Source organism: Vipera berus (assembly GCF_964194415.1).
Source record: "Vipera berus genome assembly, chromosome: 6".
Classification (NCBI taxonomy): Eukaryota; Metazoa; Chordata; class Lepidosauria; order Squamata; family Viperidae; genus Vipera; species Vipera berus.
Genome location: NC_138208.1, coordinates 26532078 through 26544997, shown reverse-complemented (window position 1 = coordinate 26544997; position 12920 = coordinate 26532078). Strand labels below are relative to the sequence as shown.

The window sequence follows — 12920 nt, the reverse complement described above, 5'->3', positions numbered from 1 at the left end:
ACAAAATCACATGTGGGTATAAAAATATACAATAAATAATACAATACAATGGATGAATTTAAACTTATTACCTGTTTAGAATGCAAGGTTCTCTGGGAACATTTAGAAAAGGAGCCAGGAGAGGAATGGATAGAATGAGGAAAGGTTTTGACTTGGAACAAAGGCTTAGGAAGGGATTCATTGCATTCTTCAAATTCACAATCTGCTTTATTTTGCTGTGAACTGCCTAAGACTTCTGTTTGGATGGCGCAATCTTTCTCATCTACTGCATCAAAATACAAATACACACAGAGATTAAAAAAAATTAATGTTTTCTGTAGATAGGCAGTATAATCATAACTTATTTTTCCAAGCAACTTACAATTTTTCAAGAAGTCCCATGGACCTTTCATTAGCTGAGCCAAACTTGTTTTTTCTGGTTTCTAAGAATGAAAGTTGAAGCAGAAGTTTTCACTGTAACAAGCATTTCTATACTATCTTTACATTTTGCTCTTCTTCCAAAAAACCTTGATTGATAAATGTTATCAACCCTCCCCTTTCCTACTTTATTCTGTAACCAACGTATGAGCTAAGTGAAACTTAAAACAGTGTGTCTTCCTGGTCTAGTCCAAACTTCTACCCACACTGACAAAATCATATTATTTTAATTTTAACCACCTGGCTAGGGTGCTTTAATTTGGAATACAGCATTAAGCAGAAGATAGAATTTATGAATAAATAGCCCCTTTCAATTCTGATTCTATGCATATTTTTCAAATGACAGAAAGTCATCCAAATACTAGTACAAAACCATACCCACTCCTGAGCTCAACACAGCTTTTTCAAATGGCTTCAGCTTAGAAAATCCTGTTCCAATATTTTTGTTCCAAATTCAGAACCAAACTTTTTGTTCTAAGCTTGGGGTATTTTGTTCTATATCAGGGGTCCCCACCCCGGTCCATGGACTAGTACCGGGCTGCGGCATGCCAGCAACTGGTCCACACAAACAAGCAAACCCCCATCCATGAGATGTAGGCAGCACACAAAACCACGCACCCTCTGGTCCGCAGAAAAACCTTTCTCCATGGAAATGGTCCCTGGTGCCCAAAAAGTTGGGGACCTCTGTTCTATATGATTTTAGGTCCAGTGACTGGCTAGTTTTAAATACTTACACATAATGAAGACTTGTAGAATTATCAATCAATAAAATAGCAAGTTCATCCTATTCTTGCTACTATTCATTGGAAGTAAAGGGCAGGTATGCTGAAGAACAATTAAATTTAGAGAATAGAAACAATTTCAGAATTATTGATTATAGAGAAGTCCCAGTTAATGGATGGTAATGTAATGTTATCTTTATGAGATTTCTGTCCTTTTTTTCCAGCAATTTCCCAACTGCAAAAGTATGAAATTGCATTATATATATTGCTGTGATGTTTAGCTTTCAAGGTTGCAAATGCAACCTTTGGTTTTTTAATTGAACTTAGCAAGTGAGTAAGTAAGTTTTTGCTATTGAACCCAGTCTACCATCTGTTGTCTATTTCTTCTCTGGGCTCAGTTCTGTGGCTGCTTCCACAGGTCTACCAAGATGCAAAATATGGACTTAATTGCTGTTTAGATTGTTTGCTATAGGAATTACTTTTAATGTTTTAATCTGTTTTCCTGTAGAATGGGTATTGGTGGAGTTCGAATGGCCTGCTCTGCCTCCTATTTTTGTGAAACTAGAACAAAAAACAAAGCATTTGTTTTAAATTCTCATTATTCTCCACAGTGGAACATCATGAATTATTTTCTTTGACATGAAATAGTTAAAAGTATTTTGAATGTTGCTGTATCAGAAACAAGGCACATGAATCTTTCTGATGGAACCATCCCAAAAGGATCTGTTTTGTTCTGATTGCAGGTCAAAATATGTTTTCTGATTCAGGTGCTCCCTTATTGGGCGTTTTTCAGTAGTATCCACATTCTTGAAACTAGGATAGCATACTGTATTCAAACTGCTCTACTTGTTCCCTTATTCTATGGCTGCACTCACTCTTCAGATTAAAACCTTTTGCTTTAGTTTTTCAATAATTTCATTTAGGATCTCATCTGTAAAGTCTGAATACTGATTAGCTATAACAATCAATAGCAATAGCACTTAGATTTATATACCGTTTCATAGTGCTTTACAGCCCTTTCTAAGCGGTTCACAAAATCAGCATATTGCTTCCGACAATCTGGGTCCTCATTTTACCCACCTCAAAAGGATGGAAGGCTGAGTCAACCTTGAGCTGGTAAGAATCAAACTGCCAAACTGAAGGCAGTCGGCCGTCAGCAGAAGTAGCCTGTAGTCCTGCATTTTAACCACTGCGTCACCACGGCTCAAGCTGTATGTATTGCATTAAACTTAGGATCTGAATTGTAGTTCATATTTTCTTTCCATCCAAACAAGTATTAATTAGTATCATAACAAGACTGTCATTGTTAGTGGTTTTGAGTATTCATTGTACAAAATCCTACCTTGGGACTGCAGCCTAGATCCTCTTCTTCTGAAGAAAGCCAGCTATCATCATCTGCTTTTTCAGAATTGCTTAAACAGAAATGCATATATATACAAAAATAAGAATCTATCTCTTTCTGGAACTTCCTGAATTTAAATCGAAATTTAAATCCTACCTTACTGAATCTCCAGAAGAGTAGTTGTCAATAACTGTAAAAAACCCAAACAAAGAAAAATAAAAATGCAGAAAATCAAGTGACAAAATTATAAAAACTTTTTATATTAAGGTACTTCAAACTACATACGTTTAAATGAAGAAAAATACCTTAAAAATAAAAAACAACTTCCTCAGTTAGCAAACATTATTTAATTAGATTTTTGTATCTATTGTGAGGCCTTCCAATTTTTAAACTGGAAGTTATATTTGGTATAAATATTTGTATTCCGTTGCATCTTAGATTGTATAGAAGTTCATGATTTAACAGTTTTACTGCTTGTATTATGGAATTTCCATTTCAATATTAATTTTTTATTTGGTTCAATAAAAGAATGACATTCTAAGAGTGAAATATGAAAAAAGGCTTGTATGCACAAAAAACCCATAAGCATTCAGCAATCTCATATAGAATGAGACCAATTTTTATACTAATAAGACCTAAGCATATGATTAGATTAACAAACTGCATAAAGTTACTATGGTGATCCAAGAGCATCCAATTTGATAAATAAATAAAAAATAAATAACAAGTTCACTCTTACAATAAAACCAATAGGGTTCCTGAGGCTTGGGATCAAAAACTATATGCAGCCATTGCTATAAATTTTCACCCAAACTCTATAAAGTCTATATACAACTTTATTACTATATGTCTGTACTCTCTGCTGACTTGTGATAATAACTGAGGCACAAATGTTTGACTATCTTGTAATGGCTTATAAAATCACATGCTTAAATTTATGTAAAACTGCTCAAAAAGAGGGTCCTAGGATTGGATGCAATTTGTGACTGAATGAAATTTAGGCAGTGGTTTGCTCTCCAAGCTTCTTTCAATTTAGTTCTAACTTCTTCAGATTATAGAGAAAATGAAAAATTCTGAACTAACATCTGTATAGTTATGAAGTAGATATTGAGAAGAAAGCTGACATTTGATATATTTAATTCAGAATCATTTTCTGCTTCAACAGTGGTTATTATTTGTTTTTAATATTTTATTTCTGTAAACATATGTCTAGGGTTATACATGAGCATAGAATTATTTTATTGAGAATTTTGTTAAAAAGACTTAAATATTAGGAACCTAGAAATAGAAGGAACATTATAATAGTTTTCAAATCATTCTTAGCAGCTGTCTTTGCATACTAATCCCCAATACCTGTCTCTTTTCACACAAAATGGTAATATTATGCACAAGATAAATCTGTGCAAGGCCTTCTTAGCCACAGCTGCCATAACTAAAAAACACCCTAGAACCTGATGGACCCTGAATCTATAGTCACTTGATTCTATTAATGTTTAAGGTTGTTCCTCTCATCCAGGCCTTGACAGCTCTAGGCACTGGGACAAGCCCTTAACAGTATCACTCGTTCAGTCACTGGTTTATATATACAGCTGAGTATGATTCATCTACTGATTATACCTGACCTGAAGCTGATAGTGATCTTTCCCAACAGCTTCATATAAATGTTAAACTGAAGGGGCAAGAATACTGAGCTCTATGGCCCCATGCAAACTAGAGGCTTCTGACTCAACCCCTCTCTTTGCATCAGCAGGTCATGGAGAAAAGAGTATCACTAGAACATAGGCTTCACAGTCCGTTATCAATCCTGAACTATATCGCTATCAATGGCATTGAAAGCTACTAAGAAACCAAGGAGCACTTAGGATGGTTGCACAACCACCAATCAGAGGTTATCAAGAAAGATCATGCCTCAATAAACAAATTCAGGCCTGCCCAGCCAGAGTTCACCTCAAAGCAAATCCAAGATACTTTATTTGTCAGATGCCTAAAATATTCCTCACAGTAGCCCTATGAATATTCTTGCGTGAGGGAACTGATCATTTTAAAACAAGCTGCTGGTTTGTATCTGTGGATGCCCAAAAGTAGAAAAATTGTTGTATTTTGCTGCTTTTATCACCATGATATAATTGCTAATATGGTTATTAAATGTGTTCGGTCAGATTTACTCTCCGTCATTCTTCAATGGTGGGCTAAGCAATTCTTCTGTCATTTCATCCCCCAGATCTTATTTCATCCCATAGGACGAAAAACACCAAGATACTCCATAGGAACAATTCAAAGACCCTCGTCACAAGCCAATTCCAAGTGGAGTTAAGGGTTTCACTCAAACTAACAGATTCATGCCCCCTCCCCAAATTCCTTTCTCTGAAATCAGTCATCAGTCACCTTCTGATCTAACAGGGCCATGTTAAATATAGTAAAGTCCTCGAAAGAAGAATTACTAGTTGTTGTTTTTAATTATATCACTAGATGGAGCAGCTCTGTTAGGGCTGTGGAATAAAGAAATTCTGCATCTAGAATTTTTAGTCCTCACACACTGATTCAATATTATGCTGGTTCTCATTTTCAAATTAGCCTTGCTAGATACTAAAAATTGCTATAGATCTGCAACTAAGCCTTTTCTAAAATGAGGGGTCCTTGGTGCTCTCTCAGTGGAGTTGTTTTCTTGCAGACATTTAACTAGGTAACATCATCAGTGTTAGTAGGAAGCCCTAGTGGCTTGCCCTGCCATTGTGGGTGGGAAAGTCTTGATGGTTCTTTGATTGGGCTGTTTACTTTTAGCATCAGTTCTGTCATGAACTTAGTGCTTTTCTGGCAGCCTGCTATAAATTATTAGGGAGCTGGGGGAGAAGAGGAAATAGGCAACTGGCATGTAAACTGTATGTCTCAGAGAGTCAACAGGTAATGGTCCTACAAAAAATTCCCGACTTAAAATTGGCTGGGCATTTTGGCTTCATAAAAACCCTACACCTTGTGAAGCACCAATTCTGGTTGCCTTCACAAAAAAAGGACATAGAGAGCTATGAAGCCAGCTGCCCCATTTATGCCTCCACAAAAAGGTGCCAAGGGAAAACCCTGGGATTCCTCCAGCCACTGTCTAAAGCTAGAGTCTAAAGCTCCATGGAAAGAAATTTAAATGGACTTTAATTCAGGGAAATCCATAATTTGGGTGATAACTGACCTCTTCTCTAAACAGGTGCACTTTGTGCTGTGCCAAAAGGTGTCCCCTGAGCTCACTCCTTAGCTAAACTATTCGTACAGCATATTTAGAGACTTCACGGGGTGCCAGAGAGAATCATATCAGATTGCAGGACTTAATTTACTTTGTGGTTCTGGCAAGAGTTCTTGAAACTGTTGGGGATCACCTAGGGACTTACAGTTGCAAGAAAAAGTATGTGAACCCTTTGGGATTACGTGGAGTTTTGCATGAATTGGCCATAAAATGCGCTCTAAACGTCATGTAAGTCACAACAATAGAAAAACACAGTCTGCTTAAAATAATACTACACAAACATTAGCTGTTGTCATGTTTTAATTGAACATAAGATGGAAATATTCACATAATAACTGGCTGACCCTCCTTTGGCAGCAATAACCTCAACCAAACGTTTCCTGTAGTTGCAGATCAGACCTGCACAACGATCTGGAGTAATTTTGGACCACTCCTCTGCACAAAACTGTTTCAGTGTAGCAATATTCTTGGGATGTCTGGTGTGAATCGCTCTCTTAAGGTCATGCCACAGCATTTCAATCGGGTTGAGGTCAGGACTCTGACTGGGCCACTCCAGAAGGCGTATTCTGTTCTGTTGAAGCCACTGTTTTGTTGAATTACTTGTACGCTTTGGGTCATTGTCCTGTTGCATCACCCATCCTCTGCGGAGCTTCAGTTGGCGGACAGATGGTCGTACGTTTTCCTGCAAAATGTCCTGATAAACTCTGGAATTCATTTTCCCATCAATGACAACAATCCGTCCAGGCCCTGAGGCAGCAAAGCAGCCCCAAACCATGATGCTCCCTCCGCCATGTTTTACAGTGGGGATGAGGTTTTGATGTTGGTGTGCTGTGCCTTTTTTTCTCCACACATAGTGTTGTGTGTTTTTCCCAAACAACTCAATTTTGGTTTCATCTGTCCACAGTATATTTTGCCAGTAGTGCTGTGGAACATCCAGGTGCTCTTTTGCAAACTTCAAACGTGCTGCAATATTTTTTTTGGACAGCAATGGCTTCCTCCGTGGTGTCCTCCCATGTACTCCATTCTTGTTTAATGTTTTCCTTATTGTAGATGTGTCAACAAAAATGTTAGCATGTGCCAGAGATTTATGTAGGTCTTTAGCTGACACTCTAGGATTCTTCTTTACCTCATTAAGCATTATGCGCTGTGCTCTTGCAGTCATTTTTACAGGACGACCACGCCTAGGGAGAGTAGCAACAGTGCTAAACTTTCTCCATTTGTAGACAGTCTGTCTTACCGTGGACACATGAACATCAAGGCTTTTGGAGATACTTTTGTAACCCTTTCCAGCTTCATGCAAGTCAACAATTCTTGATCGTAGGTCTTCTGAGAGCTCTTTTCTGCGAGGCATGGTTCACATCAGACAGTGCTTCTTGAGACCAGTAAACCCAAAACAGGTGTGTGTTTTTAAAGGGCAGGACAGCAGTCAGCAAGACATCCAATATCATCACACTGGTTGGAGTCAAGGTTGGCTCACTCCTGGCTCCAATTAGCTCTTGGAGAAGTCATTAGGCTAGGGGTTCACATACTTTTTCCACCCTGCACTGTGAATGTTTAGATGTTATGTTCAATTAAAACATGACAACAGCTAATGTTTGTATAGTATTATTTTAAGCAGACTGTGTTTTTCTATTGTTGTGAGTTACATGATGTTTAGAGCGCTTTTTATGGCCAATTCATGCAAAACTCCACGTAATCCCAAAGGGTTTACATACTTTTTCTTGGAACTATAGCTCCTCCCACAATCCGGAAACGAATGGGGGGTGAATGTGTGAATGGAGTCCTGGAACAATACATCAGATGCTATTTTAATTACCAGCAAAATGATTGGCACACCTCTTCCCTTTTGCTATGGCTTATAACATTGTGGTACATAATAGCACTGGATTAACCCCATTCAAAGTGGCTACAGGCAGCCACTCCTCAAACAGCTTCTTTAAAAGAATGGAATACACAATTGCAAAATTCCTGAACTGCAATTAGTAAGCACTCGAGGAGGTAAAGGAATCATACAAAAAAAACAACAAGCTGACAAGAAATGCTCCAAACCAAAAGAATTCAAAATTGGAGACAAAGTCTATCTATCCACCAAATATTTATAGTCCAGACAACCTTCAAAAAAGTTGGGTCCAAAATATATTGGCCCATCAACCCAGTAACTGTTGAACCTGAATTGCCAAAACCTTTCAGACATGTTCATCCAATGTTCCACTGCAGTTTGCTAAAGTCGGCCATCACCTCTATTAAATGCCTAGCAATTAAACTGATCCCATTATGATTGAGGGGGAGCAACATTTCAGGTCAAAGACATTCTGGATTCACATACACACTGGGGGAAAATCCAATACTTAGTGGCGTGGAAGGACTTCCCACCCTCCGAAACAGAATGGGCAGATTCACAACATATAAGGGCTACCAAATTACTTTAAAAGTTCCATGAACAATACCTGGACAAAGCTCATTGAATATCAATTAATTTAGCATTTGTATTTCTCTCTCTCTCTCTCCCCTCGTTTGCTTTCCTCTACACAACTGACATCTCTGAAAAGGGGGGGGGAATGTCAGATCTGCCATCTTCAGCTTAGCGCTTTGCTGGCATCCTGCTATAAATTGTTAGGGGGCTGGGGGGAAGAGGAAATAGATAATTGGCATGTAATTGGCATGGTCGAGATGAGGTAAAGAGGAGTGGGTAACAGGTTTGGCAGAAGCCAGAAATGTGAGAACCAGCCTGTTCCAGTCTTCAAATCCACGAAGACTGGGAAAGGAATACGAAGTGCACCAAGTGGCAGCAAACATCCAAGCAGTTCCCAAAACACCTAGTAGCACGCCAGTGGACAAAGACAGACCGGCTAAGGGGGAGGACAGGGAGAAGGGGGAATACTGTAACTTTTTGTGAAGGAACTTTAGTTCTAGCCTGCTTTCACTGCAATCACTAATCCTTAGTAAAAGAACCTATCACATCAACCAAATGGAGTCGAGGACCTTTCTTTCCTAGGGACCTAGCTAGGGCAAGTCTGACAGTTTGTTTTGGCAGTTCCTTGATTGGGGTATTGTTTACTTCTTCATTGTTGACATTAATCATTTTTGGACTTGGTTTGGTCTAGAATAGTCACAGTCTCTCCAGTTGAAACTATGGTTAAGTCTGTCGATGTTTTTATATAGTTTATATAGTTTTTATCTTTTATTTATTGTAAGTCTCCCAGAATTACCTTGAGGTAAGATGGGCAGCCTATAAATTTAACAAAGAAGCAAACAAACACTATTTGGACAAACACAATCACACTACAGCAACCCTGAACATCCGAAAAAGGAAACTTATCATCTATACAATATCTTTTAACACAATGGATATCCACACAACTGACCACTCAACTCAATGTAGCACAACCCAAGTTGTAAAAAAGATAAATTACATCAAAAATATCTCAGAAACCACCAACAGAATATTACAACTACGTGGCATGCGCATAGCATAGTAATCAACTAAAGTCCTCCAAAACATCCTAAGTAAAGCAAAAGATCCAGCAGCCTCAGAAGAAAAAACAGGTGTCATCTGTAACATACAATATACAGTAATGACTGCAACAGGCACTACGTAGGATAAACAGGCAGAAGACTAGCAGAACGAATCCATGAACACTAACTAGCAGTCAAAGACATGAGTAAAACTCCTTAATTTCACAACACATGGACAGACTTAACTATAGTTTTAATTGGGAAATTGTGACCATTCTAGACCAAGCCAAGTCCAAAAAATGCTAAATAATTTCTGGAAGCTTGACACTAACAAATCGACCATCAGTACACATATAGACATAAACAACATATACATACCATTCAAGGGACAATTGACAAGCCAAGAAGACAACAAAAAGACCAATGTTCCACCAGCATTCAACACCCAAATGAGCAGAGATTAACACCAAGATTAACATCAGATCAAAAATCAAGAAGTAAACAATATCCCAATCGAGGACTTGCCAAACAAGCTAATAGTAAACAACCTAACCAAATACTGTAACTACAAATATCACTCCCACCTACATTAACAGGGCAAGCCACATATATATTGAGAGCAAACCCACTCCCTACCAGTACTGATGATGTTATCTAGTCTGGGTAATGAAACATCTGCAAGAAAACAACCAAGCGGAAAGAGTACCCACCTCTCATTTCAACCCTGGTTACAAATATTCTTCTGCTCTATCAGTACCTTTTCTAAAAGCAGCAAGAACAGAACAAGCAGGCTATCCAGATTATAAACTAAACATTTAAATAAATTATTACAAATTTGACCTGTAGAGACTGTTACTCCTTTTCTCGAATCCCTTCCTGACTTGTTGAGCAATTCCTGCACTTCTCTATCTATTTTTCTATTTACCACAAAGCCTGTAAGGGATAATAAAAATTCAGAATGTAAACATGCATCAGCTTATAAAGTACTACCATATTTTCCGGCGTACAAGATGACCCGGCGTATAAGACGACCCCTGACTTTTGAGAAGATGTTCAAGATTTTTCGTCTTATACGCTGGAAAATACTTACATGCCAGTTGCCAAGTGTCCGACACAAGCCCGATTCAGATTCAGCCCCATCTGATGCAAATGGTGCAAAGCCACGTGCTCTTCCAGGCCAGACTCTGCAAACAGCACGCCAGAAGCCGCAACCACCGCGGGAACTCTGAGTCCCCGCCTTTCGGCAGCCTGCACAGCCAAGCGCGATTCGGCTTTGAGATAGTATTTGCAGACGGAGCAGCCGCCGCGTCTGGAGCCAAGCCCCGCCCAGGAGATGGTTGGCCAGGCGGGCCCGAAAGACGTGCTAGAGAGCCGGGCTTGGGGTGGCCATGCCGAGGCCGGCTGGCGAGGGCCGCTGCATGGTCTGCGGGCAAGAGGGGCACCAAGTACCGCTGTTCCACCCCCGCCATCCCTGCACGCCACAGACGCAGGCCCACCTCGACTCATCGTGAGCCTGCCTTCCGCGCGTCGGCTGCTTCTTCTGACCGTCCGACGCCGCGTCCGTCCCTCCAGCGATCGCCGGCCTGCCTCGGAGGCAGGGGAGGCTCGCGAAGAGGCTTCTCCCTCCCGTCCAAACCCCGGTGGCGACGGCGACAGCGGCAGCTCAGCTCCAAGCCGTTCCGTCCCCTCCCCCGATCCGATGAGTGATTGACACACCAACGCCCGGCAGCTGGCCAGCACGCGCACGCGCAAGACAACTCTGCCAGGTCTCGCCCGGTGCCAGCGGGCTCCGCGGCATCCTTGACCGGGACCAGACCCATCCGGGCTGCAGTGCCTAGACGCGGTGTGGGCTGGGAAGTTTGGTGGCGACATGCTGGCTGGGAGGCGGCTTCGGAGCGCGTTGCCGGGGACTGCAGATCAGAGAGGTGAATAGTATTTTTCGGCGTATAAGACGACCCCCAACTTTTGAGACCATTTTCATGGGTTAAAAAGTCGTCTTATATGCCGGAAAATACGGTAATTGTAGCAATCACATTAAAAAAGAATAATACATTTAAATTTTCTATCCAGTGGTATTTTCCCCTTGTTCTTTGAAAATTAAGAACTATAACAAATAGATCTCCAAATCCAGTCTTACATGGAATATCATTATTTGTTTGACTTTTGATTCAAACTAATTTTTTGAATCAAATTTGATTCAACACATTTTTATGCCCAAACTGGCTACCTACAGATATTCAGAATTGCCATAGAAAATAAAAAATTTCTGTGAATTCCTAGACTTATTACAAATATGTAAACCATACATTTTTTGGTTTCTAATATTTGCAATAGAGATATGTAAAAAGCAAAACAGTTTTATTCTGTGTATAGTCCACCTGGAACATTCTATAGAAATATTTCAAACTGTTTCCTTCCAATCCCCCCCCCTCCAATTTTGATTTTTAAAATTCAAGGAAAAATTTATGACGTCTCTTGCTCCCTCATTTTTTTCTTCCTTGAATCAGCAAAAAAGTACTATTTTGTATATTCAGCCATTCAGTCCCTACAAAAACAGGCCACCAAATATTAAAAACAACAACAATAATAATCAGTCAATTGTAAAAGGCAGCTTTACTTGGAATAGCTTATATCTTTTGACAATCAAACAACATCTCCCTATCCCACATCCCTGAGAAGCATTCAATAGGTGGATAAAAATGCCATATCCAGTTTAAACATCTGACTGACTGTGAAATGAACCATAATAATCCCTAACAACAAAAGTAATAATTACACTTCTTGTTCGCAAACTTTGTCTATAAAACTGAATCCATAGCTGGGAGCATACTGATTCAAAAATTCAACTCACATAAATAGATTTTAGAATTTTCAACTTAAAATTCAAAGAATACTTTATCAATGATTCTCAGCCCATTTTTGTATTTAGCAGCCTCCCTATAAAAGAAAGCTCACAGACCATACAGTATATATACAATTCAAGACATTTAATTTTCTCTTAGCAAAACATTAAAAACAGCAACAATTCCAGACCAAGTAGATAGCACTTTTTCTAAATCCAGCCAACTGATTGCGGAGAGTAGGCCAACTCAACATCAAATCAAGCTTTCTTGTTTATGCCCATTCCTCAGGATAGATGAGGAGTAGCAACTTTATCAACAATAAAATGTTTGTTAGGGGAATAGCCTTGAAAAGGAAGAAATGGGCATTCAATTCCTAAGAACAAGCTGAGAAACTGATTATGGGGACATTAGTCTTGAAAAATACCACGGCTCCATCAAGAAATGAAGAAAAAATAAACAGCAGGATGTCAGTACATTAGCTATCCTAGGTAATATCCTGTTTCTCAGAAGACTGACTAGAATACAAATGTGACAAATCACCATTAGTAGGTCTGACCAAAAGTGGTTATTGGCTTCCCCCCAAAAGGAGCAAATCTATCTTTGTTTGCCTTGCTGGTAGAATTTCTCAGTATTATTTAAGCTATTTCCTTGACAAAATTCCTCAAGTGGAGACTGGCATCCCTGTTGCCAAGGAAAATCCATGGCTGGAATTGGACTCCAGTTGCTACTGGTTGACATTCCACCCTCTTTTTCCTGGCTGTGACCTGTTACTTCTCCTATGCCAAGACTAGCTTGCAACCAGCAAGTTTATTCACAATAGATATATCAGTGCTGATGATGCTTCCCTTAGAAGCATACAAGCTCTTAATACATATGTGCTTCAATTAGAATGTGCATTATGCTAACTT

At 39.4% G+C, this 12920-nt stretch overlaps 1 protein-coding gene across 4 annotated transcripts in view; it reads right to left on the bottom strand.

Annotated features, from left to right (window-relative positions):
* Positions 1–12920, bottom strand: part of LOC308670263 (ankyrin repeat domain-containing protein 26-like) — a 137341-nt gene that overhangs the window by 109244 nt on the left and 15177 nt on the right. For 2 of the 4 annotated variants that reach the window (XM_081331674.1, XM_081331675.1), the window contains 4 exons: positions 2638–2671; positions 2482–2551; positions 362–422; positions 72–265 (listed from right to left, as the gene is read on the bottom strand). In XM_081331674.1, the coding sequence (XP_081187800.1) occupies positions 72–265; positions 362–422; positions 2482–2551; positions 2638–2671 (359 nt within the window). Of the gene's footprint in view, positions 1–71; positions 266–361; positions 423–1151; positions 1243–2481; positions 2552–2637; positions 2672–12920 lie in introns of those variants that run through there. The other 2 variants (XM_081331677.1, XM_081331676.1) reach the window with 2 other exon arrangements.